General features: G+C 38.8%; 2 protein-coding genes across 2 annotated transcripts; both read right to left on the bottom strand.

The window, feature by feature from the left end:
- Positions 1-477: 477 nt before the first annotated feature.
- Positions 478-8,789, bottom strand: zgc:101810 (uncharacterized protein LOC493612 homolog). Its single transcript, XM_039822724.1, has 9 exons — positions 8,125-8,789; positions 6,239-6,349; positions 5,242-5,400; positions 4,763-4,892; positions 3,747-3,883; positions 3,404-3,553; positions 2,299-2,444; positions 2,055-2,187; positions 478-1,318 (listed from the first exon to the last, which is right to left on the bottom strand). The coding sequence occupies exons 1-9, from the start codon at positions 8,170-8,172 to the stop codon at positions 1,148-1,150; spliced, it is 1,185 nt and encodes a 394-aa protein (XP_039678658.1). The 5' UTR covers positions 8,173-8,789; the 3' UTR covers positions 478-1,147.
- A 1,451-nt stretch (positions 8,790-10,240) lies between these two features.
- six7 (SIX homeobox 7) lies at positions 10,241-14,384 on the bottom strand. Its single transcript, XM_039822725.1, has 3 exons — positions 13,714-14,384; positions 11,924-12,087; positions 10,241-11,665 (listed from the first exon to the last, which is right to left on the bottom strand). Exons 1-3 carry the CDS (start codon positions 14,119-14,121, stop codon positions 11,455-11,457), a joined length of 783 nt encoding a protein of 260 aa, XP_039678659.1. The 5' UTR covers positions 14,122-14,384; the 3' UTR covers positions 10,241-11,454.
- Positions 14,385-25,727: the final 11,343 nt, after the last annotated feature.

The raw sequence follows: 25,727 nt of genomic DNA, 5'->3' as shown, positions 1-25,727 counted from the left end.
TGAATGTTGTGTTTCGATGTCTTAAAAAAACTCAACCACCAGAGGGTAGCAGATAACACCACTTTATCTCCTGCGTTTGCCAGCGCCCCCAAATGTGTTATTAATTCAAGATTTGTGGTTTCTAATGTTGACATCATAACAGATTGGATATTTTGGTCTTTTATTTTGGTATTACAGCTTTTACCAAATCAAAGAAAGCAATGCTTACACAAGGCTTAATTAGCATGTTTGATCCTTAAATCCTTAAATATTAGGACTGATATTGCCCAAATGCAACAACAAAAAACTAAATCCATACAGATTAGTTGTATTCTTTATAATCTGTTGAGAAATAACTAAATAAAAAGCTACTTTGTTCCTTCAGTCTAGTTTAACAGGCTTATGGTTATTTACAATGTTAAACATTACACATGCTCTACATCAGTCTGTGGTGTTTTTCATTGTTTACAGCAGCCTTTTACAAAGCAGACTGTCTCATTGGATGTAATAAATATATTGTTTTTATTTATGGACAGAATTTCACTCACATGAGAAGTTATACATTGTGTCACATTGTGAGCCTTGCATGAGGTTGAATTTGAATTTGAAATGACAGAAAACAACACTCAAATTGCTGATTTAGTAGTCACACTGTATAAAAAAAAGTTTATTAAAGTTTCATATGCTGCATGTGATCAGTGTGTCCTGAACATATTTATGGTTAAAGATGAACGAGCCGTTCATAAGCCTAGAGTGCTGCCCATCTCGTGGTCAGTTGTTTCGGAAGTAACAAACGAACGGATGGATACCTGAGACTTGCTGTACATGTAGGAGAGCGAAGGTTTCTGGGGGTTGCATTCTGATGTTTATAAAGCGTCACCTCAGCAGGGACTATAAGGCTGCAACTAACTATTTAATCTGTAATTTGTTAATCAAGCAATTGTTTTAAAAAATTACATTTCGTTCTGTCACAAAACAGTCCAAAACTCAAATACATTTACTTTACAAACTTGATAAATGTCAATCAAAAAAATGTGGACGAATTGATTAATCAGCACCAGCAGTCATAAAGGTACATTGAGAACAAGCTTTTTCACCCAGCATGCCAGGCTATTAAGTGAGAAGTTGATACACAAATTGAAACATCTAGGTGATGTTGTTTTCTGTTTTATCTGACTCCAACTCCCAGTTTTTGCAGCACGCCCAGGCCTTTTTCCTCGTACTCCGCCCTGCTCAGCCAGAAGGACTCCTTGTCTTTCATGATGTTGGCCAGCACCGCGCCGCCCATGAACACCATGTGTTTACGCCGGGGAGGGTCCTCCATGCGGATCTTAAACTTCTGCACGGGTGAAGAAACAAGAGAGAACAGGTGATTGAAACACAGTGTAAACTTTTTAGTAAGTAAGTCAACTTTATTTATATAGCACCTTTCACAGACAAGAGGAGTCACAAAGTGCTTTACAGTAAAACAAATAAAAACAACAACACATCAAATTCAAAACCATATGGCTAATTAAATGCTTGTCTAAAAAGATGTGTCTTTAGGTGTAATTCAATAAATGCAACAAATATTGCCGTATAATATTGGGTTTGGATTAATGGTGAGCATTGTAAATGGCTGACATTTCCTCAATTTTAACCTTTTTGTAATTAATAGTACAAATAGTGCAAGGATTGACAGTTTATTCTTGCCTTTGGAAACAACAGTAACAAAACAAGCTCAGCTCAAGGTCCACTTACTGTCAGTCTTCGTCTTAATGACCGTGTGATATGGCTGAAAGCTCCAGAACAAGGGAGTAAATGGACCTCGGGCTAAGGTTGTTTTGTCACATGCATTTATTATTACAAAAAGAGTAACAGACCTATTATATCAATGCGAAGTAACATTTATTAAATTAATGGAAATGTCTTATGATAACATTGTTGATATTTATAAACAATATTTCAACAGTTGGAAAACACCTTATCCAACATCGGGGTGCTGCTTTGTTTAAAAAATAAATAAAAAATATGTATCCCATTGTATTATTCTCCAGAAAAGCAGAAATACAGTGAGTGAATATTAAAGTTCTTACTGATAGTTTCTGAGTGTCTCCCTCCAGCACCCTCTCCAGGTAGAGCTGCTTGATCTCTCTTTCTAGCCTGGATGGAAGTCCGGGGTACATGGTGGTCCCTCCGGACAGAACAATGTGCTTATAGAAGTCTGCCCTGCACAGAAAAACATACGGTAGATGGGCTAAAAGCAATGCTTTGTTTGTCTCCAACCCCTGTTTATCTTCTGTAGGGCATTATTACAGACAGCGGTGAGGAGACTCAGACCTGAGGTCAATGTCTGCAGCTTGGATGGTGTTAAACAGCAGCTCAGCCACTCCCGCTCCCTCCACGTTGATGAGATGAGGCTGGAAAAGAGCTTCAGGGGCCCCGAACCTCTCTCCACCCACTTTCACCTGCCGGCCGTCAGGGAGCTGCACCACACAAAGGCAACGATTTTAGACCCCCACCCTCCCCCTTGCCCCCCCCCCCCCTCCTCAATAGCTACAGACACAGAAATGGCATGTTCTGAGGAAAGCTCATTGTTGGACTGGCTCTAGTGGCTGTAATTCTGCACCAAGGCTGAATTTCGCGAAAGAGACTTCAGATACAGTATTAGGAGACCACTAAGGCCTATATAAAAGAGACTTCAGATACAGTATTAGGGGACCACTAAGGTCTATATAAAAGAGACTTCAGATACAGTATTAGGGGACCACTAAGGCCTATATAAAAGAGACTTCAGATACAGTATTAGGGGACCACTAAGGCCTATATAAAAGAGACTTCAGATACAGTATTAGGGGACCACTAAGGCCTATATAAAAGAGACTTCAGATACAGTATTAGGGGACCACTAAGGCCTATATAAAAGAGACTTCAGATACAGTATTAGGGGACCACTAAGGCCTATATAAAAGAGACTTCAGATACAGTATTAGGGGACCACTAAGGCCTATATAAAAGAGACTTCAGATACAGTATTAGGGGACCACTAAGGTCTATATAAAAGAGACTTCAGATACAGTATTAGGGGACCACTAAGGCCTATATAAAAGAGACTTCAGATACAGTATTAGGGGACCACTAAGGCCTATATAAAAGCATCCAAAGAGCACCATGTCATGGGACCTTTACAGTGCAACACACCCCAAAACTCTATAATAAATTCCTTTATATAAACAAAGACATTTGCACCATAACTTGATGCAGAAATGGCTCAAATTGTTACAGAACAATTCACCAGAGTGCAGGGAATGAAGTGTTTCATATGCTCAAAATTTCAATTTTGCTCAAAAGTGGAGATCTCTTGGCAGGAAAGCAAAAGGCATATTTCCCAAAATGTTGAACCATAGACTTTATGATATCAGTTTTTAACACATATGTCACATGCCGTGAACTCCTCCACCAGGAAGGTGGTCTCTGTGGCCAGCCGCTGCTCCTGCTCGATGTTGTATCCGACATAGCAGAGCTTCTCCTTCAGCATGCGCACAGTCTCAAAGTCGGCCGTTTGGTTGAAGACGTAACCACGGAGAAGCAGGAGCTGATGGCCGTGAGATAAAAGGTGAGTGTTTTTGTCCTTTTTTTTCTTTTATGCATGTTTACCAACAGAATTTACTAATATTTTTATTAATATTACTAGTATTTTCACAGTTTGTCTCATTTTCCTAATTTTTTCCACTTGCAATATTGAGACCCTACGTCCCAAACACTGAACTGAGCGTCTCCCAGCTCACCTTAATAAGGTACCGTGTGATGTCACGTCCTGCGATGTCCAGCCTGCGTGTGAGGTGGGGTAAAGAAAAGCCCTCATATACCGGACAGATGTGGGTGACACCATCCCCTGAGTCGAGGACCACGCCAGTCAGCAAACCTGTAAACAAGATTGAATCCCAAAACATAGATAGATAGATAGATAGATAGATAGATAGATAGATAGATAGATAGATAGATAGATAGATAGATAGATAGATAGATAGATAGATAGACTTTATTAATTCCAAATTTGGAAATTACTCTGTTACAAGCAGCAAGTTACAAGGACATACACACATACTCACTCACACACACACAGAAAATAAAATAAATATACTAGAAATAATAAATAAGATATAAAATAAAATACAATAAAATTAAACAATGAAATAAAAAATTAAATAAGATAGCAAAGATAAAAATGCCTGATAAAAACTACTGAAAAAAATATACTTACAGGAATGAAAAGAATGTACGTGTGTATACAAGTGTAGAATAAAATGTACAACCTACTGTACATACATAGCATATATAGCAAAATAAAATATGTATAATATTAAATATTATTATACAAAAGAGTATTTTATGAAACAATTCTAATAATCCTGGAGGTTTGATTTTGATTTGATTTCTTGTGTCTTTAAAGGTCCTATGACATGGTGCTCTTTGGATGCTTTTATATAGACCTTAGTGGTCCCCTAATACTGTATCTGAAGTCTCTTTTATATAGACCTTAGTGGTCCCCTAATACTGTATCTGAAGTCTCTTTTATATAGACCTTAGTGGTCCCCTAATACTGTATCTGAAGTCTCTTTCCCAAAATTCAGCCTTGGTGCAGAATTATAGCCACTAGAGCCAGTCCCACAATGAGCTTTCCTTAGGACGTGCCATTTCTGTGTCTGTAGCTTTAAATGCTATTGAGGAGGTCAAAAAGTTAAAATGAACAAAGGATTGAATCCATTACATATTCATTTCCCACTGAGTTGTGATGTCTTACCTTGAGCATACAGAGTGAGCACAGCCTGAATTGCCACATAAATGCCGTGGAACTGGTACTTCTCAAACATGACCTCTGTGATCTTCTCCCGGTTCTTTGTGGGGTTCATCGGCGGCTCAGTCAGCAAGATCTTGAAGAAGTAAAAAATGAAATAAAAGGCATAAAAAGGCTTATGTGCAGTGTTTTTCCAGGCATGGTATAAAACGTTTATATATTTTTTTTTAATTATTGTAGGTTACAGACAGAGAGGATAATGCTAGTATTCAGAGCATACAGATGTAGAATTAATTACAATAAGGTCTGTTTTAGTATTTTGTTGTTACTTCATGTGGTGTTACAATAGTTATGTTGTTGAGCTTCATTTTGAAAGGTTGACATTTTGGGCTTCTTGCAAATCCCCATAACAGATGCACACAACATTTAGCAACACAAACATTTAGCAAAGAAACTCCTCCAACATCTGTCCAGCTGTGCTCTACCTTGCACTCTGATGGGTTGAGGTCCAGGCGGTCGGGACCAAAGGTGTAGTCCCACAGGTGGAGCATGTCTTCCCAGGAGCGCACCATACCGTTCTCCATGGGGTAGGAGATCTCCAGCATGGAGCGGCATTCACTGGCCTCATCACCCACCATCAGGTCCTGGTGGGAGAGAAACAATTCAGCAATCTGTAAAATGTCCGTCAATTTATAAATAAAGGATTAGGAAATGTTCCTTTCTTATGGAAAGGGGGACATTTAAAGCATACCCTTTCTCTTTTCTGTTATTTTTTTTTTTTTGAGTGATGCTACAAGTGTGTACTCTACAGTTAGTCTGAATTGCTCTGTTCAAAAAGGATGAGGACTGGGTATTTATTTTCAAAAATTCCAATCCCGGTGCAAATATGATACCTTAATTTTGGCATTGATACCAAAACAATGCTTTTTACTATACCATGGTTTGAGGAATATATACACTAATGATAATTATTGTCTTAACACAAGCAGCCTTACAAAAACTATATCAAAATATAATATTTAAATCAGGTGATATATGATCAAAGAAAAACCAGACTGTGCAATCCTGTGAGGATTACAAGAGTAAAGGTCTGAACGATTTGCACAACCTCAGGTTACCTAAGGATATGCTTAGGCAGCTGACATGTGTAGGCCCTACAGTTCTTCTGACACTCTCAGCTCATACTGATACATATGAGCGGAGAGGTAAGAAGAGCTGGAGGAGAGGAGGTAAGTTAGGTGTTTAATTAGCTTAACAAGTCTTACAGTCTTACAGACTTACCAGACAGCCATTACCCTTTGCTTTAAATAGAATCCACCCACATAAACCGTTTTTGTTATTAGAAGCTGGATGAGAGTTGGTGTTAATAAGTGACAGATAGTTTTATCGCTTTTACATCCCTTTTATCATCCTGTTGTTGTTTATCTCAAGTCAAAACCAGTTACATGCTATAACAAACCAGTTTATTCAAAGTAATCTCACCTTTATCTCAATGTTGCCCACTTTGGTGGTTGATCGTATGAGTGGTCGACCCACCATGGCAGGGAAGATGTGATCGGGGAAGTTGGATCCAGCAAAACCACACTTGACAAACTGGGGGAGGGATGTGAGAGTGAAACATATGTATTAGTATATTTTTTCTGTGTGTGTGTGTGTGTGAATAAAGTCCTCATTTTCATGTATTGACTAAAACTAAAAGTATATCCCTAACTTTTTATTATTATTTTTATATTTTTTCGAACATACAGAACAGACAAATACAACTGAACAAGAACAACAACGCTCTCCCACCCCCCCACCCTCTGCGGCCTCGAGAAAACAAAAACCAACAAATAAACAAAAAAAAAAGAAAAAGAAATCACACCTTGCCTAGTCACTTTCCTCTAATTCTTGTGACGCTGAAGTCATTAGGTCTGATACTTGTGCTGCTGCGTTTTTCCATAGGTCTATTGTCGATGATTTGGCTTTGTTAATCCTTGCTGTAGAGCGCTCAAGCATAACTATGTCCAGAAAATACGCCAGCCAGCGCTGAGCTATCATTTTTTTGGTTGCAGTTGATCCGGCTAGCCAAATCTTCCAAGTAGTCTCCCAAGTAGGTGTAATTTAGAGTCGTCATTAAGTAACAAAACAATCAGGTCAGTAGGAAGTCGACATCCTGTCACATTAGATATTATTGACGTTGTTTTCTTCCAAAACTCATGTAGATACGTATCTCTTCTGAGGAGTCCAATAAGTCCTATGACATATGTTGAAGTGGATCTGCTGGTGATTTGGGTTCTTGGAACAGTGGGAAATGTTGTCCCAAACTGTCTCCCAATTACTTACTTTCCCCTCCGAGCTCAGCTCTCGCTCCCATTTCTTTACTATTGGGAGTTCTCCTACGGATACTTGCATCAGTATAGCATAAATCCTGGACACAAATCCTCTCACAGGAGAATCAACAAGCCATTTAATGATTGGGTGCATCTCAAGTCCCCATGGGATGCGGCACTTTTGTACTCCCGCACTAAAGCCTTTTGTAATGGATAACTTCCAATTCATAAATCAGTTTCATTCAGTTTAATCCGGCACTGGACTTAAACTGCAGGAAACTGTCCCAGAGTGTATTATCATTATGCATTTACCAGATTATTTATCAGGCAATGCAAGTGAAATTTCATTAAATTGTAAAAGCATGTGTAATAATTAATTTGGCAAGCAAAGGGAAATACATGTTGTTACATTGCTTTTAAATGGCCTGCATTTCACTGCTGCTCCCCTGCCTGTCATGACAACACCTCATACTGTAGTGTCTCAACTTGTCTTTGTGGCCATAGACACATTCTTTAGCCTGGAGGGATGCAATGCATTCCAAGCAGAGGCAAACAACTAGGATAAAAATAGGATTCTGACTGCAGGTATGGTTCATAACTCATGTTTGTCCTAACATATATCAACATTTGCATGCTACAACACAGTATTGAGCCACTCCTGACGTTTGACTATCTCAAATCTCTCTTCCTTATTTTCATCCAATAGTTGCTCATTTCAAAGCATCACAACCATTTATGGCTGTGTGTGTGTGCACATTAGAGGCAGAGTGACAAGTCGAGACAGATATAGATCAGGCTGCAGTATGCACACAGATTCACACCCTTCAGATGTTAAACACTACACATGATCCAGAAGCTCACTTTTAACTTTTTAGAGTAACCACTTTAAAATAAAACACATGTTTCACACAGCTGGTGCAGGTTGCATAAAAAACAGTGTGACAGGTTGAAGATAACACAATAATAATACAAGCTTAAAATTTACTGGGGAAAAAAAGACAATAACCAGTGCAGTTAAGGCTGTTGATGGCACAATATGGACACTATTTGACTTACCCCTGTCCCATTGTCACAGACCACCACTTTTCTCCCGGCGCTGTCCATGCTTAAGCAATGAAGATTCTCCCCTCTGTCAGGATAGGGGTCTGACTAACAAATGACAAATTCAAGAATATTACGCATGTATTAAACAGTGACTACAACTGACAGGTAAGCAGAAGTCTTGCTACTCCTCCCAGTGTGGGCGGGATTGCTAAATGTATGATCGCACATTTTCTGTGGTCAGAGAAGAGGGGGAGGACCTGCTACAAACTGCTTTGAGGGAAACAGGTAGTGTTTTTTTGAATGAGGCATTTACAAATATTTTTTTAATGTTGACATTTCCTTGTTGACTGCTGCATTTGTTCCATTTATTATGTAAATGTCCCTACTCTGCCCACCTCTGGGGAGACATTTCCCACTTATGTTTACTATGTTGACCATATAATACTGGAAATTATTATATTTGGTGGATAATACCATTAAACTTGCTTTTTTGAAAAGTTCCACACAAACATAAAAACACTGCAGAAGAAATGCATATGCTTATTTTCTTTCATTTTGATGTGATGAAATTATAAAACTAATTAAAATATGTTGTCTTGTTTAGTTCCGTAAGTTATTTCTACATAGGCCTATAGCCTATGGAATTATACATTTCTTTTTTTACTTTTTTACTTTTTATTTTTAATTGTCCATGCTTTTTTACGTTTTTTTGTATTTTGAATTGCTTCAATTTTTTATTACTCTATGACGGTATTAATAAAGACACCCAATTGTGTTTCTGCCCCCTTATTTTCTACCATTGGCCTTTTATAAAGAGCAAGAAGCTATATGTCACTTCCGGCTGCCATCTTTTTTTGTGTTTAGTAAACAGCTATGAGTAAACAGATGCAACCGGTTGCAACTAGTAAACACTGTTGAAAATCCTCTCCAGTGTGCAGCAGAAACAAAATTTTTACGTTCAAGCTGGGTTGACGAATATTTTGAAAACCCTGGAAATGTCCTCAAAACATGGGTAAGTGTTTTTTAGTGTGGCTTGAATGTTATTCATAAGAAAAACGTGCTAGTGACTTGACAGTAGTTTGCAGCATTAGCTCAGGAGGCTAACTTGTATGCTAGTCATCAGTGCAAAAGTTTTAAATGTGAAAATTTACACAAGAAATAAACTAACGTTAGTGCTAAAGTATTACTCAGTGAAGAGCTCTGATAAAACCACTGCAACGTTACTAACGTTACCCTACAACACAGTTAGCTGTTAAGTTAGCCGCTGAACATATTCAATCATTTAAACTAGCAGCAAAGGAGCCAGATACTTAAAGGAGACTTTAACAGAGCGAAAAGTAGGGTGAATATTGGTCTCAGATTCACGAGGTGGCCAAAAACTGAATACCAGTGTTGCTCTTTGTCTGCTGGATTTGTACATCGTTTGCTAACATGTGGGCCTTAACAACTAGGGCATATGTGGATTGAAACTAAAATGGAATAGACCTTTTTTTACTGGCTGTCATTATTCACTAGTTTTGAATGTATGCCTACTCAGTTTCAGTTCAGGTGTGCCATTACTGTTTGTAATTAGAGTATTTGCAATTGTAGCTCTGCTTTTGTCTCAGCTTGTGTTATTTAATGTAAATGTAAGTTCAGACCCAGGATTTATTTTGATCTGAATTGACACAGATTGTGTTCTTTGTTGTCGTTGCTTACCTTCAATGGACTTGGTGACAACATAATCAACAACAAAACCATAACACCCTGTGCAACTTTAAACTGTAGGTGAGTGACATGTTAGGATTTACACTAAATCTCAAAACATAAATAAAAAAAAAACACTTTTCCAGTGAAACATAATGCAATTGCAATAATGCAATTTTTCAACAATAACAAACTCCAAAAATACTTAAAATGGGGCGCACACTCTACTTGGTGAGCTAGAGGTCACCCCACGATTGTGCTTTCTACCCTATGCTATGTGGCCCTTATGTTCATCGAGCCAATTTGGGGATTCTCTCTCAGTTAAAGTGAAGGCAACATTGTACTGTATGGACTGTATGTGGCCCATAATACGAGTTCTATCACATTTCATTGCTCTGCTGCATTAATACAGTTTTGAACTTATAAATACAGTTAGTCAGTATTACTTTGGATAAAAATAGGTTCATTTATTTACATTAAACATTTACAAATTGCATATTTTCATTGAAATGCAGTAATGTGTTGTGAGAAATGATGGTTGTAAGAAAGACAGCAAACAGTAGGCCTATGAGTGTGTCGTTCTGACATGAGGACACCCAATCATATCCAACTAGGTCTCACTTTTCTCAAATGCAATAGGCACATTGAGTTAAGACCGATTAGGGCTTTACATTCTCGCTGTCTCATCTTTTCCGTTTCTGCTCCTGCAGGAATTTATTACAGCAGCTCAGGAGCATTTACAAAAACCCTACATATTTTAAACAGTAACCAAAAGAGAAGTGAACAGGTAAAACACAGCTGGTAACAAAATTAATTGTATTTTAAGCAGCACATTTGCATCATTAGTTACATAAAGTCTGTCTTATGTTATTTGTTTTTGCATTGTAAAATACTGATGCCCTTAGTTCCTTTTTAAGGCAGTGAAATGATTTTAACTGGTCAGTCACTATGTTTACATGCACATTATAACCTGATCACTGTGAATAACAGTGTTACGGTTATGATAATGCAATTGTTAAAGGTTTACATTGTTTGCCTTTTACTAGTGCCATTAAAAGGTGTGTTTTGGACATCTATTCAAACTGTTTAAGTTCTTGATCAGATACATTGAGTGATGGAGCAAAAATCTAGGTTATGCCTATACCATAATTTTATGTTTAATTGCTTGCATGGCACTTTACAAAGTTGGCATATTGCTGTAATATGAAGATAATCAAGTTATTAATGTGCATGTAGATGTAGTTGCATAGAAAATGGCCTACTCAAGGCATTGTTCGTTGTGTCCTCACAATTTCCATACAAATGAATTATGTAGTTTAGATAATAACTATTAAAAAATGATCTATCAAAAAATATTTTCTGAAACCAGTATCAAAACTTGAAATATTAATATTCACATTATCTAAAGACCATGGTCAGCAGTAAACTAATTAATTTAACAGTCGAGGTCATGTGCTTTTTTGAAGTGCATGGTTTTCTTTTTTTGCATATCATTGCCTTATAATGTCCACTCACAGCCACATCCAGTGGCTTCACCGTCCTACCACTGAGAACACCTCCAGTGGGTCCACAGCCACAGACAGTTCAAGTGTCCTTATCTGAGTCTGATGATAGACGCTGCTCTCGCCTCTGCAGAGAGCGAGAGTCTTGATCATCTCAAGACTCAAACTCGCTGTCGCTGCTGACGGAGATCTCTGGGGTGGAGGCTCCTGTTCCTCTGCGCTCGTTCTCTGTGCTACAGTCGCTGGCCTCCGGGCTGCCTAGGTGGCGAGGGGAGGGAGGCAACAAGTGGGGGTGATGACAACGGTCCTGAAGGGAGCCATCAGGTGAGCTCCCAGAGGGCAGGAGGGAAGGATCCTGCTGCATTCTGGGTGGAGGGAGAAATGAGAGTGGGGTCCCAGATTGGATTTTTTATTTTTACATGTAGCAAAGCTGCAAAAATATCGTTTTTTTGCCTTTTAACAAACCATAACCTATTTCACCAAAGGCCAATTTGGTCTGGTTCTCAATTCACAAATTGAATCTATAACCGTAACAGCAAATTTAGATTTGCCACATGCCCGATTTTCTTTATCTTTTCTCCTTTTTATTAATAATCAGCATAATCTTGTAATTCTTGACATACCTGTTCTTTGCAGATGCAGCACGGTCTCTTTGACGGCGGTTCTTGAACCAGTTGCCGACCTGTGTGGGTGTGAGCCCCGTGGCCTGTGCCAAGTGGCGTTTCCTGGACGGGTTGGGGTAGGGGTCTTGGAGGTACCACTCTCTCAATAAACTGCGAGTTCTTTCCTGGAGAACACACAGAATATATGGAATATTTAGGCTATGCATATGTTGTATTACCCCTGTTAAGTAGACATTACAAAGTACAATACTTTATTAGCATGGAATAGCACTTTGAAAAGACACCATATGGTGTTTTGATATCCTCTTTAACCACAATAATCGTATCACTCTCATATGATGCTCAGTATAATCGCATTAGACTGGATTTATGAATACAGTAGATGATTCTACATTAGAAGTATACATAAGAACTTATAGCCACTAAATTGGATCATGTTAAGGGGCTTAATAGGCAGTTAGAGAGACTATCCCTCCTGAGGTTTGGCATTAAAGATTAACTACTCATATGAACAATACTTAACCCTGCCACATGAGGGAGATCATACACATAAACACACACACCCAAGAGGCAAGGTACATGCTTTTTTGCCTTCTCACATACACTATTTCATTATCTTAATCTTTGAATCCTTTAAGTGTATTCCTCACTTGTGAAATGTAGCGGTGTCATCATAACTTTAAGTGAAAACATACAATATGCCTGCTTCCAAAAAAAACACTAATGATCTCATGACACTGAAAAACTTAAATGTTTCTGAATTTATTTTGTATACACATGGTGCTTGCACCAGTAGTCTGAGGTGATTCAACTCAATTCAAGATAGATTCAACTTTAATGTGCCCTGTGGGGAAATCACAGTAAATGTTACAGCAAGAAAATAGATTATAAAAAGAAATTTGTGCTTAAGTGACGATTTTAACACAAAAACATATCAAAAATATGACTATAGCCTATATCATATATGAGACATATATGAGAATGACAACAAAAAAAAAAAACACTGAATGGACAAGATGCACAAGAATCAGTGCTAAAACTACTAGTTTGGTCATCTTTTGGAGCCATAATCAATTTGTCTGACATTGTTTAACAGTATGTCAAAGCATGGGTGTCCGGCTCAGAAAATATTGATCTCTGATCTTGCAACAGGCCACCACGTCTCAAGTAGTTTAGTCTTCACGGCAGAAGGATAACCACAGCTCTGACGATTATCATCTTAAGAGCTCAAATACCAGGCTGCTTAACCCTTGTGTTGTCCTTCGGGTCCCAGTGACCCGAAGGACAACACAAGGATTATGTACTTCCGTTTACTTTGTTGAGAATTGCTCTCTAAAGCCTGTTTCTTGTAAAGTCAGTAAGTAAAGTTTATTTCTAGAGCACATTTAAACACAGTTTAAGCTGACCAAAATGCTGTACAAACAAGAACTAAGGTGCTGTATTAACCCTTGTTTAGAGAGCAATTCTCAACAAAGTAAACGGAAGTACATCATCCTTGTGTTGTCCTTCGGGTCACTGGGACCCGAAGGACAACACAAGGGTTAATACAGCAGGTTAAAAAGCCCCTTTGCAACAAAGCAACTGGTGGTCAAGTTTCCAAAGTTAAGATGCAGTTTCACATAACCTAAATGCATGTTATGGGGCCCGGATCAACGCCTGATCAATTGCATTTTCGCCCCAAAACGATGGAACACGTGTGTTGTACCAGGGTCCCACTACATCAAACTTTCACAAGCAGCCATGTGGGTTAAATTATAGCACCACAGCACGTGTCGCGACATTGTGTTTACCTTAAAGCAATGCGTCTTCTGCTCGCCGTCCCAGATGGTGCGGGGCAGGGGGAACTTCTTGCGGATCCGGTACTTCTCCACTGGGCCCAGCGGCCGCCCTCGGAGCCTCTCCGCCTCTCGGTAGTGCGCGTCCAGCCACAGGTCTTGAAGCTTGGCGTGCGACTCGCGCGTAAACCTGTGGCTCTGGAGGATCTGGTAAAGACCCTCAAAGTTTCCGCCGTGGAAGGCGACCAGCGCTCTCGCTCGCATCACCGACTCATGTCGGTTCAGCGCTTCCCCGGCAGAGCCAGGGACGGCGGCTGGCAGGGACCAGAGGAACCTGCCGAGGCGCTCGATGTCCCCGGTCTCCTCCAAGTTTTCGCACACCCGAGCGACCTGATCCGGTGTGAACATCGGCAGTGGGAACATCTCGGCTAGTTGCTTCTCAGTAGCTCACCGAAGAAGCTATGAAATGTTCACAAGGCGCATGGAATTATGTATCCAACCGTGCGTAACGCTCCGTGCGCTCACTGCCTTTTTAAAATGAAGGCAGGTTTATTGACACTCGCAGCATCTATCCGCTGCCTCTGTTATGAAACTGAGTCTTTCCTGGTATTTGGGGAGATGTTTCAGAGAAGCCGGTGTGCACGACGGCGGCTCCAGGTTTCCAGGGTAGTGCCAAATAAAGAAAGAGGACAAGGAGTCAACTTGTATTTATAGCTAGATACAATTAGCATCTCTGTAGTTGTTTTGAGAAGGATTAAACATCCCGGCCATTAGCCTCTTAGTGGGGGGTAGTGTGTACAGAGGTGACTGGCAGATCAGCTTGTTTGGCTTAGCCTGAGGATACATTGACTGCCAGGATTACTGCAGTTAGCAAACAAGCAAGGATATGGTTATTTGATAGGATGGATCTGGGGGAGCCTTGCCTCAGGAGGAGATGGTGAGGGAAGTAAACAGCGCTACAGAAAAAAGCTCAATTTTTTTGACCAAACCCAAGAAAATGTAAGCAAATTCCCAAGAAATTGGGTCATTTTTGCTTTTATAGATTAGTGAAAACTTTAAAGCCGTAATATGGAACAGTTACTCTGCCACACACTTAAATGCAAAATTAAATTGCGGTGCCCATGGTCATGAAAATCGGTATAACAGTGTCTCGACATTTGGACGAGAGGACGTTGGGTCACAAAGCTGTAGTTATCCCCGAGCAACTAATTGTAACATTAACTATGTAATTAAAACAGACATGGTTGCACCTAAAGATTATCCTCATCGACCTCTTGCCAGGCCAAGACATAAAAAAACGCCCCTAGACATCGATGTACAGCGGAGCAACTCCAGGACAGGGAATTAATGATCTGCTGCCCGGTTCAATCCTTCTGATCTCAGTACCTTAATAATGTTAGGATCATTTCCTTGTTAATCAGGTTAAGGATACTGTAAGCATCTGTCAACTATAATGCAAACATGTTGCACTTCATTTGCACATCATAGCTTAAAGGAAATTTATTTATATGATTTTTGCCAAGCATCAGTGGACCAAAGCCTGAATAAAGCATGTTAAGTTATAGATATTGAATTAACAATTTCACTTAAAGTCAACAATAAACGCCTATGTAGGCAGACATAGATTAAACCCTGGAGTGAATATGAGGCTTTGCATAAAGGTTGCAGTCAGGTGAAGGATCATCTGGTTTAAAATAAGGCGAAGTGGCTTAAAATCCTTCTAAAAATCTGTCTAGAATAAAATGTTGAGCCTGCCAGACACTGAGTGTGAACATCAGGAGTCCCAATTTGTGTATGCTTAATTAGAAGAAAAAAATATTAGAATGTGAAGTCCATATGAGAACCAAATTAGAAGTCATCTTAAGACCTTTACTCAAACATCGGTTGTGTTTGTCAGAATAAAATGTTTTCTGATTTAAATATTTACTGATAGGAAGATGCATCAAGTTGGTTCCTAAAGGGATCTAAAGCATGTGCAATTAAATATTTCAAATTATTTTCAGTATTTAAACAACAGAAAATGTTGTTTGGCTTCATGAAGCAAGTTTTACCCCAAAAGAGTTTTAAGATAGAATTTTTTCTCAACATTGTAATTATGACTGGCTTCATCTGACAGCTTTTTGCCTAATCGCCAATTATGACATTTATTTAGCCAATACCACAGTTAGAAAAAACTGTTTCAAACAAGAAAATTATATATAGTCTCAGTTTTGCATTGTTTTGTCAGGAATGTAACTAATATATTTATTAACCAAATGTTGTACCACTTTGTAAAATGATTTTCCTCATTGTTTAGTCCATAATATATATACGTTGTTTTCTGACAAACAGTACAAGTTACAACAATGTAAAACAAAAGTATCCAACCAGCAGCCCAAAATCCAAATTTAATTTACAATAATATAAGAGAGAGAAAAGAAAAAAAAACATATCATCTGAGCAGCTGAAATGTGTTTGTTTGTTTGTTTGTTTGTTTGTTTATTCATTCATTTATTTTCAGGATACATTAATCAACATTTTCAGTTCCCACCTCAATGTAAATATACCAGAGTTGGCTAATGAGCTAATTTTAATCTGGACAGGTTACGAGCAAACATATAGGCTACTAGATAAACTACTTTAAGCAATTAATTAGAAATTGACAAAAAATAATTTTCAGTCAAATAGTCGACTAATCCTTCCAGCCCCAGTCATGGAGGACGCTTTCCAAATCTGTTCCTGAGATGCTGTTCAGTGGAGTTTAGAGTATAAAAAGCGTATAGAATTACTTCATAAGCAGTAGGCAATCATTTAATACTGTATGTGTTAGATCTTAAATCTAGATTAAAATACCAGGTGGGATTGTTGGGCTAATGGAAAGAGGGGGTAGGTGTGATTGTGTGTGTGTCAGCCACACTCTTTTAGCCCAGAAGGGGAGAAATGAGCTCAGTGAAGATCATAGTTAATCTAACCCCTCCAAGTTTCAGACAGTTCGCACCACTGACCTCCACACACACACACACACACACACACACACACACACACACACACACACACACACACACACACACACACACACCTTCATTAAATCCCCCCCGACCCAATCTGTTTAACACTTTGAGAGCAGACTGAACAAAAATCTGCTTAAGCCCTCCCAAGCCGTTAGAACAGGATGAATAATAAAATAGCAATGGGATGAACAGATTATGTATGTGTTTGTAGAAGGGTGTGAGGGGGTCCTATATATGTCATATATTTTACTGTATGTCTTTTTAAAATAGAATATCTTGACATCACTTGAAATTGCTATTGATAATTTAGCCCCTGCTTTAGTGAATAAATGTATAACTTCAAGGCCATTTCAATTTTATGTTTTCCCATTACTTTATGTCACACCATCATTTTTGTCAACATAGCACCACCTCTAACTGCTACTGTAATCATCTGCAACAATTTCGGGTAGACTTTTATTTTGAAATTGATACCAGAAACTGGTGCTCTGTTTAACTTTCAAATAACATCGAATTACAATCCGGAACACTTTTCAGACAATGACATGACATTGAGAAATATGAATGATGTGGTTGATAGATTCAACAATTTGTTAATGTGGGCTGTAAACTGGCCAAAGATATAAAAAGCACAGGGAAGAAATGCTCTGAGATTGACAATGTGGAAAGAAACCCAAACTCAATATTTTTGGAAACTGTAGAAAATAAAGAAATTATAGATATTGTAAGTAAAAGAATGAATTCAACTTCCAAAGATTGTAATGATATTGATATGTCTCTGGTAAAAAAAGTAATACATGGGATTGCAGATCCCCTAACACACACACACACACACACACACACACACACACACACACACACACACACACATAGATAGATAGATAGATAGATAGATAGATAGATAGATAGATAGATAGATAGATAGATAGATAGATAGATAGATAGATAGATATAATTTAAAACAGGAGCATTCCCTGACAAAATGAAAGTAGCTAAGTCATCCCATTATATAAGTCTAGATATAAGACAATGAAAGTCTAGATTTCCTTTCTCAGTTCTCAAAAATACTTGAAAAACTATTTGACACATGGCTGGATAGCTTTATTGATAAAAACAATTTACTAATGAACAGTCAAAATGGGTTCAGATCAGGTACAATAGATCAACATCTCTGGCACTAATTGAGTCAGTAGAAAGATTACAAATTGTATTGTAAACAAAAACTATGCGGTGGGTAATTTCATTGATCTGAAAAAACATTTGATAGTTGATCATACTGTCACAAAAAATGGAAAGGTATGGCATCAGAAGTGTGGCCTATGATTGGATAAAAAGCTACTTTTGAAAACAGGAGTCAGTTTGTACAAATGGGTCATCACTGGTCAGTGTGCCTCAGCATTTCCTTTGGCATTGCACAGGGGTCTGTATTGGGCCCAAAACGGTTTATCCTTTACCTAATGATATTTGTAAAGTAACAAATGTATTAAAATGTATTGTTTTTGCAGATGACACAAATACTTTTTGTTGCAGGGATGACTTGCACATTTTGTAATGGTCACAAAAGAAATTAACAAATTAAAACGTTGGTTTGATTCAAATAAGTTATCTTTAAATGAACAAAACTAAATTTATGTTATTTGGAAATTGCACAATAAACAGATATTAAAATAGTAATTGATAATGAAAACATTTAAATATGTTATGAAAAGTAGTTTCTGTGTCTCATACTTGACCACAAGCTGTACTGAAAGCCCCACATTAAATATCTGTGCAGTAAGATGGTCAGGAGCATTGGAATATTAAGTAAAACTAGATACATATTGAACCAGAAATCACTACATACTCTGTACTGCACGCTTATTTTGCCATATCTGCTATATCAAGAGCACCTTACAAAAGATTTGCACAATGCAAAAAAAAAAGCAATCGGGATAATAAATCACGCTGGGTATCATGAGCACACCAATCATCTTCTTTTTGAATTCACAATCATTGAAATGTTTGGACATTGTCAAATTTAAAACTTAATCAAACAGAGCCTGGAGGAGGAGACCTGAATATAAGAATTGAAATGTAATGTAAGTGTATATTGTTGTATTCTTTGAAGTGTTGTATGACCTACCCTTTTGTATGCTGGCTATGCATATCTATTTGATTTTTTTCCCATACTAATATAATATTGTAAAGTAGGGGCAGGACTATATAAGCATTATGCTTCTACCTGATCCTTCTCGGAGTTGTCCTTTTTTTGTTCTTTGGTGAAGTCTGATTGATTTGTTTAGGTTTGTGTTTTTATCCATGTGTTTTTTTATTTTGTTTTCTCTTTTACAACATACTGTTGAAAAAAAATCAAATCAAACAAAAACTTACAAACAGATTTATTTAAATTATTGTTAAATAGCTGCTACATAGGTTTTGTTCATGTGTTACGTATGCATTAAATTATCAGGTGCGGGGCAGCCTCTAACTCACCCAGTAAGAGCGTGCGCCCCATGTATGGTGAGGCCTTTGCAGCGGCCCGCATTCGAGTCCGACCTGCGGCCCTTTACTGCGTGTCATCCCCCATCTCTCTCCCACCTTTCCTGTCTATCCACTGTCTCTCACTCTGAAATAAAGGGAAAAAAGCCCCAAAAAATAATCTTTAAATTATCAGGTGAGAGAAATTCTTAAAGGAAAACACGCAGGATTTTCAACTTTATCTCTTTATATAATAACATTTCCTGAGCAGCAACACGGAGTTGTCTCCTGTGTTTCTCTGAACCACTGCTATATGATGAGCCATTAACAGTCCACCAACAAAAAATGACACCGAAAGGTTTGAACCCGACCTGGCCGGCTGGAGGATTTTTGTGTGGAGTTTACGTGTTCTCCAAGGTTACCTTCAAGTGTTCTAGTTCCCTCCCTCAAACAGTCTAAACACATGCAGGGTAGTTCAACTGGAAAGCCTAAATTGCCTGTACATATAACGGTGTTTGTGTCTTTGTTGTATCCTAATTAAGGTGGTGAATCAAAGGACACGGCAAACCAGATCTGAAAGCCAGACTAAGCCGACGCCTTTTCCCCAAACTAGGGCTGAACGATTTTTGAAAATAATCTAATTGCGATTTTTTCTCCAAATATTGCGATTGCGATTCGATATTCGATTATTTTTTTAAGCTCTTTGTCTTCTGTATTATTCAACAAAGACAAACAATAAATCATTGTATAGTATGAACAACACACAATTACACACTAGACAGTTAAATAAGTAAAAACACTTACATACATACATACATACATACACACACACACATATATATATATATATATATATATACACACATATATTTTTTTACAGTGCACAGAGAGGAGCTGCCTCCAGCCCCTCCCCCTCGTGAAGTTGCGTGCCGACACCGTCAACACTGCACTTGCTCAGAGAGGCTATCGTTACGTTAGTTGCTGTGGGATTAACTGTACTAATAAAACCGTTGAAACACCGCGGCCACGCTGCTGTGAAAGCTCCCCAAACCGTCATTTATCAGTCTGATTGTTACCCCTCTCAGTGGCAGCTCCTCCACCCATATCTTTATATCTTTATAACGGAGCTAACCGCTAACCGGGGCTAACCGCTAATCAGAGCTAGCTCGTTGCCAACCGAAGCCTTCAGTTCTGCGTGCCTGTATCCATTAACTGCATGTATGGACTCGAGCCCAAACAAAACCCTTCATTTTATTAAAATGGCTGTAAAAGTTTTAAACTTCAACTCAGAATTGTTTGAATGACAGAGATCAGCTCAAGGTACAGTGTAGCGTTAGCGTGCTAAGTTGATGCTTTCTCTGCGTAGTGCAGACTGATTTGCTCTTGCGAGTCATCAAATCGAGACCAAATCGCAGCCTTTGCGATTAGGAAATCGCGTTTTAACATATCGCGATATTATCGCAAATGCAATTAATCGTTCAGCCCTACCCCAAACGGATGAGACCAAACCTACTGGTGCGTTAGGTGCTTCTCATCAACTCATCAGGTAAAAGACTAACTGACCTCAAATGGTCGACCGAATCTAAGTTTATGTGCAACAGTTGAGATTATTAGCTTCTATTATTTATACCCTGCAGGGGCTTCTTCATCAGTGTAGTTTTTGTGTAGTGTAGTGTTTTTTGAAGACCACAGACATGGGAATTAAATATGGCATATTCAAGAGATATTTCTTAGCTTTATGAGTTGACGAGAATCAATTGATGCACACAATGGATTACTGTACAAGACACTGAGGGCTGCTAAGGGTACAGTGGTCGTGTTCTCCAAATTCAGGTGAAAGAAACTGGCAACTGGCTTTGTAGCAGCATTTGACATAAGACAAGTCTTGTCGGCCTGTTATGACGTATCTGGTCTTGAAATGCACACATCAGGGGAACCAGTCCATGAATTGGGACACTCGCAACCTGCCTCTTGCCCAATACGTACTGGCAAAGGTTTTAGCTTCTGATCAGGGTAAACAAGTAAAGAAAATGGCTGGATATGCTGTTCTGTGCCTCAAAGGATGATTAACATTTTTATAGAATCAAACTTCCGGTTTAACTATAATGAAACCGGAACAGTTAAAGAGTGCTTTCAGTGCTAATTAACCTGTCAGAACAAACTAGAGAATATTTTAAAATTGTACTACAAATTAATACACACACACACACTGCCTCATTGGCTGGAGCCATAGATGGTGGAACCCCACTTGGCATAATTAATTAAAGGCTTAAACAGAAGCCTCCCGATTAATAAAATGACCTGTTGATTTTGCCAACAGGCAAAGCAGGGGGTGTGTGTGTGTGTGTGTGTGTGTGTGTGTGTGTGTGTGTGTGTGTGTGTGTGTGTGTGTGTGTGTGTGTGTGTGTGTGTGTGTGTGTGTGTGTGTGTGTGTGTGTGTGTGTGTGTGTGTGTGTGGAATGGGGGGCGGGGGTATTACCATGCTGCATAAATCCACACCAAGCACAATTAACAAGCAATTGGGAGGAGAAGTAATTAGTATTATCTGCTTATCACCGTAGACCCCTATTCTAAGGAAAATGGGTTAAAAAACACACAATGACACATACACACACACTAATTCCCTCCGGGCAAATGAGTAAGGGCTAATTACAAGCTCATTTGCAACTCAATGGTATCCTCTCAGACAGGTCTATCCCTCTGCGTCCTCCCCTCATCCTTAACATACTGTGTGTTAGCTTTACCTCTCAGCCCACGCCAGAGGCACTCACTAAACAAACAGCAAAAATTGCTTCCCCGTTCGTCGCTGTGGGGTGAGAGGAGAGAGAGAGGTACATCTCTTAATTCAATAGACACAGGTGATATAAAGTAAATGTGGGTTGCATTTTCAGCAAATACTGATGGGGGATTTCATTACAACTTTAAACACAAAAAGAGGTTTAAATTAGATCTCCAGTTCAATTTGATGAATATATATATAAAGCAGGAATATTAACGCACATTGGACGAGTCTTTATCGGCTGTTGTATATATGAAGCCTCTGCCTAGCAAACACTTTCAGAGACTTTGTGATCTTGTGGGAGGAATACAGTATTTTGCAGTTTTTGCTTGTAACTTATTAGTTTTGTCCAACTGTAACACACAAGGGTACAACTGACAATTATTTTCTAATTGTTTGGTGTCCATAGCCCATAATTGACATATTCTAATTATTTGTTTTCCCGAACCAACAGTCCAAAATACAGAGATATTACATTTACTATGTTTGAGAACTATAAGAAGGAGCTGGAACCAGTGATTTTTTTTTTTTTAAAGTCGGATTTGTCTTAATTGTCAAATTGTTTACTGTACTAATCGTATTTCCGGTGTATCGTCTATATACATAAACAGTTTTCACCTATGAACTCTGGACAATGTCTGACGAATTTCCCCTTTTCACCTGTAGCACACAACAGGAGATTATCTGTGTTAAGGCTCTGACACACCAACCCAATTATCGGCCGTCGGACAGTCTGGCAAGGTTGGTGACTCAAGTCTGTTTGGTGTGTTCCGTGCCGTCGTCAGTCGGAGGAGCCGGCGGCATCCATTTTGGCCAATTTGACTTGTTGAATTGGCCAGTGGGCAGTCGGACTCAATGACCAATCTGATTGGTCGAGTGCTAGCCCTTGACTAGCGAATCAGTGCTTCTTCCACAAGAAGAAGCCCGAGAGCTGACAACGCCAGTATCTTCTTATTACTAGCAATCGTATTTTCTTGCGAGTAATGACAACAACAATCCATCTTGACTACTATCAACACTCTCTGATGAAAACAATGACTGACGACAGCGTGCTCTGTGTTTACTAGGTCTAGAGAGATGTTCCGTCATTTCCGATTTTGGCCGACCATACAGATTAGCGCCGCCTGCTGTTATGGAGACGTATTACATCTCGCACACGCGCAGAACGTACGCTCAAGTTGAGATGGGAGCCGACTGATCAGTCCGACTGCCTTTTCTGCCGACGGTCGGCCATCGGCTTGGTGTATCAGAGCCTTTACTGGAAATTCTCTTGTTTGGTGTAGATGTGGGGTGGCGCCTGGGTAGAGCATGCAGGAGGCAGAACGTAACGTGGATTACACAGCGGTCATAGCCGATCCAACTGACTCAGACATTTGCGTTCTCACAGACAGCTCCGCCGGGTAATGTCTACATAATTTCAGGTTTGCAGTGCATGTGTGAAAGGGGCTATAGAGTATGACATTTAATCAATCTGCTTCTATTATCTCCAAAAGCGGTGTGTATTTTTAACCACTAATATGCTCAACTAAATATACCTCTGGCCTTTGCTTTGAACTAAGTATTTGAAGAATGTTTTTCTTTTTTGCATGTTAGTGTTATGTTAGACTCTGGTGTCACAGCAAATTTGCAGTTGAAATAACAGATGTATTGTGCCTCAATTTGAATGTGGTAAAAATCAACTGTTTGTACAAAAGCACGCTATGTTTTGACTCAAACTAGCCTAAACAAAGACCTAACAAAATAACAATATATGATATATACGGTGGCCGAGACGGTTCAACACAAACGCAAAAGCCACAACATAAACCCAAAAGCCACAACACAAACGCAAAAGCCACAACACAAACACAAAAGCCACAACACAAACGAAAAAGCCACAACACAAACGCAAAAGCTACAACACAAATGCAAAAGCCACAACACAAACGCAAAAGCCACAACACAAACGCAAAAGCCACAACACAAACGCAAAAGCCACAACACAAACCCAAAAGCCACAACACAAACGCAAAAGCTACAACACAAACGCAAAAGCCGCAACACAAATGCAAAAGCCACAACACAAATGCAAAAGCCACAACACAAATGCAAAAGCCACAACACAAATACATAAGGGACAACAAAAGTGAGTGACAACAGAAGTCAGCGTATGAGCAGGAGGAAAGTTCTTGCATGTTTGAGAAGTAATTGAAATATGGTTCCTTGCTAATTAGGATTACTGTTGCTATGTGAGTGTCACAAATAAGCAATGTTGTTCAATATCTTTGTATTTTCATATGTATGTATGTACTCTCCATATAGGTTACAAAGGAAAGTGTGTGTGTGCCTATTTGTAGGGGTAAGACTAAGGACATGCAACAAAACCATAGACTGTACAAATGGTAATATATAGTCTATGAACAAACCCTTTTACATGGCTTTAAATACAGTGTAAACACAGGAGTCCACAGTCTGAATTCTATTTATTTACTTATTTTATTTTCCAGTACTAAGCACAAAGCAAGGTCATTTTTAAAATTCTGGGTTTATTTCATTCAGACCAACCCATGTATGTGTGTATGTATGACATATAACGCCCCTAACACTATAATAGGCAGCATATTGAAGGTAAAATAATTAGCATTCACTTTAAACATCTGTTTACAGTAAACATAACCACACACACACACACACACACACACACACTTTCCAAACCAACACTATCGAGGGAATTTGCCACTGGGATCTGATCGCTAACCAGATAGATACGGTTAACAAGTTACAAGCACGTAAAAGTGGGATATAATATTTGTGTGATTTAAACAGCTTCACTAAACGTGACAAACTATAGACTTTAAATGTAGGACTCGCGGGTAAAAGACGCTGGGCGCCATTTAGATAACATTATAGCTGTAGCTTCGTAGCCTAAATGGTAGAGTACATATGAAAATAAAAAAAGATATTGAACAATGCTGCTTATTTGTGACAATCACATTGCAACAGTAATCATAATGAGCAAGGAACCATGTTTCACTTCTCAAACAAATAAGAACTTTCCTCCTCCGGCTCCGTTTGTCAACCACATCCGCTTCCAGCTTATGTATTTATGTTGTGGCTTTTGCGTTTGTGTTGTGGCTTTTGCGTTTGTGTTGTGGCTTTTGCGTTTGTGTTGTGGCTTTTGCATTTGTGTTGTGGCTTTTGCGTTTGTGTTGTGGCTTTTGCGTTTTGTGTTGTAGCTTTTGCGTTTGTGTTGTGGCTTTTGCGTTTGTGTTGTGGCTTTTGCGTTTGTGTTGCGGCTTTTGCGTTTGTGTTGTAGCTTTTGCGTTTGTGTTGTGGCTTTTGCATTTGTGTTGTAGCTTTTGCGTTTGTGTTGTGGCTTTTGCGTTTGTGTTGTAGCTTTTGTATTTGTGTTTTAGCTTTTGTGTTTGTGGTGTGGCTTTTGTATTTGTGTTGAACCGTCTCGGCCACCGTAGATATAGCATGTTTTCTGGTAATTCAATAAATAAATAAATAGTCTATATATGAAATGATACATCCTATTTGTGTATACTCCTGTGTGAATTAAATACTTTACAAATCTCATTCTCATTTTATTAAGAACGTTAGTGCAAGACATAACATGTAAGGATCAGAACGTAGAGCGTCGTCCAAATTACGTAAATATTGCTGTAACGCAGTTCGGCCGATAGTTTTTCAACATCGAAACGATACAGAAAAATACATATGATCGAAATAGATTTATTTATCGCCAAATTGCCCAGCCCTAGTGTGGATATCCTGTTGTTATGTTATGGTCAAGGGAATACATTGTTAATCTATATTTT

This window comes from Perca fluviatilis, chromosome 14 (assembly GCF_010015445.1).
Source record: "Perca fluviatilis chromosome 14, GENO_Pfluv_1.0, whole genome shotgun sequence".
Classification (NCBI taxonomy): domain Eukaryota; kingdom Metazoa; phylum Chordata; class Actinopteri; order Perciformes; family Percidae; genus Perca; species Perca fluviatilis.
The sequence above is the reverse complement of the archived record's forward strand: the minus strand, read 5'-3'. Positions and strand labels throughout refer to the sequence as shown.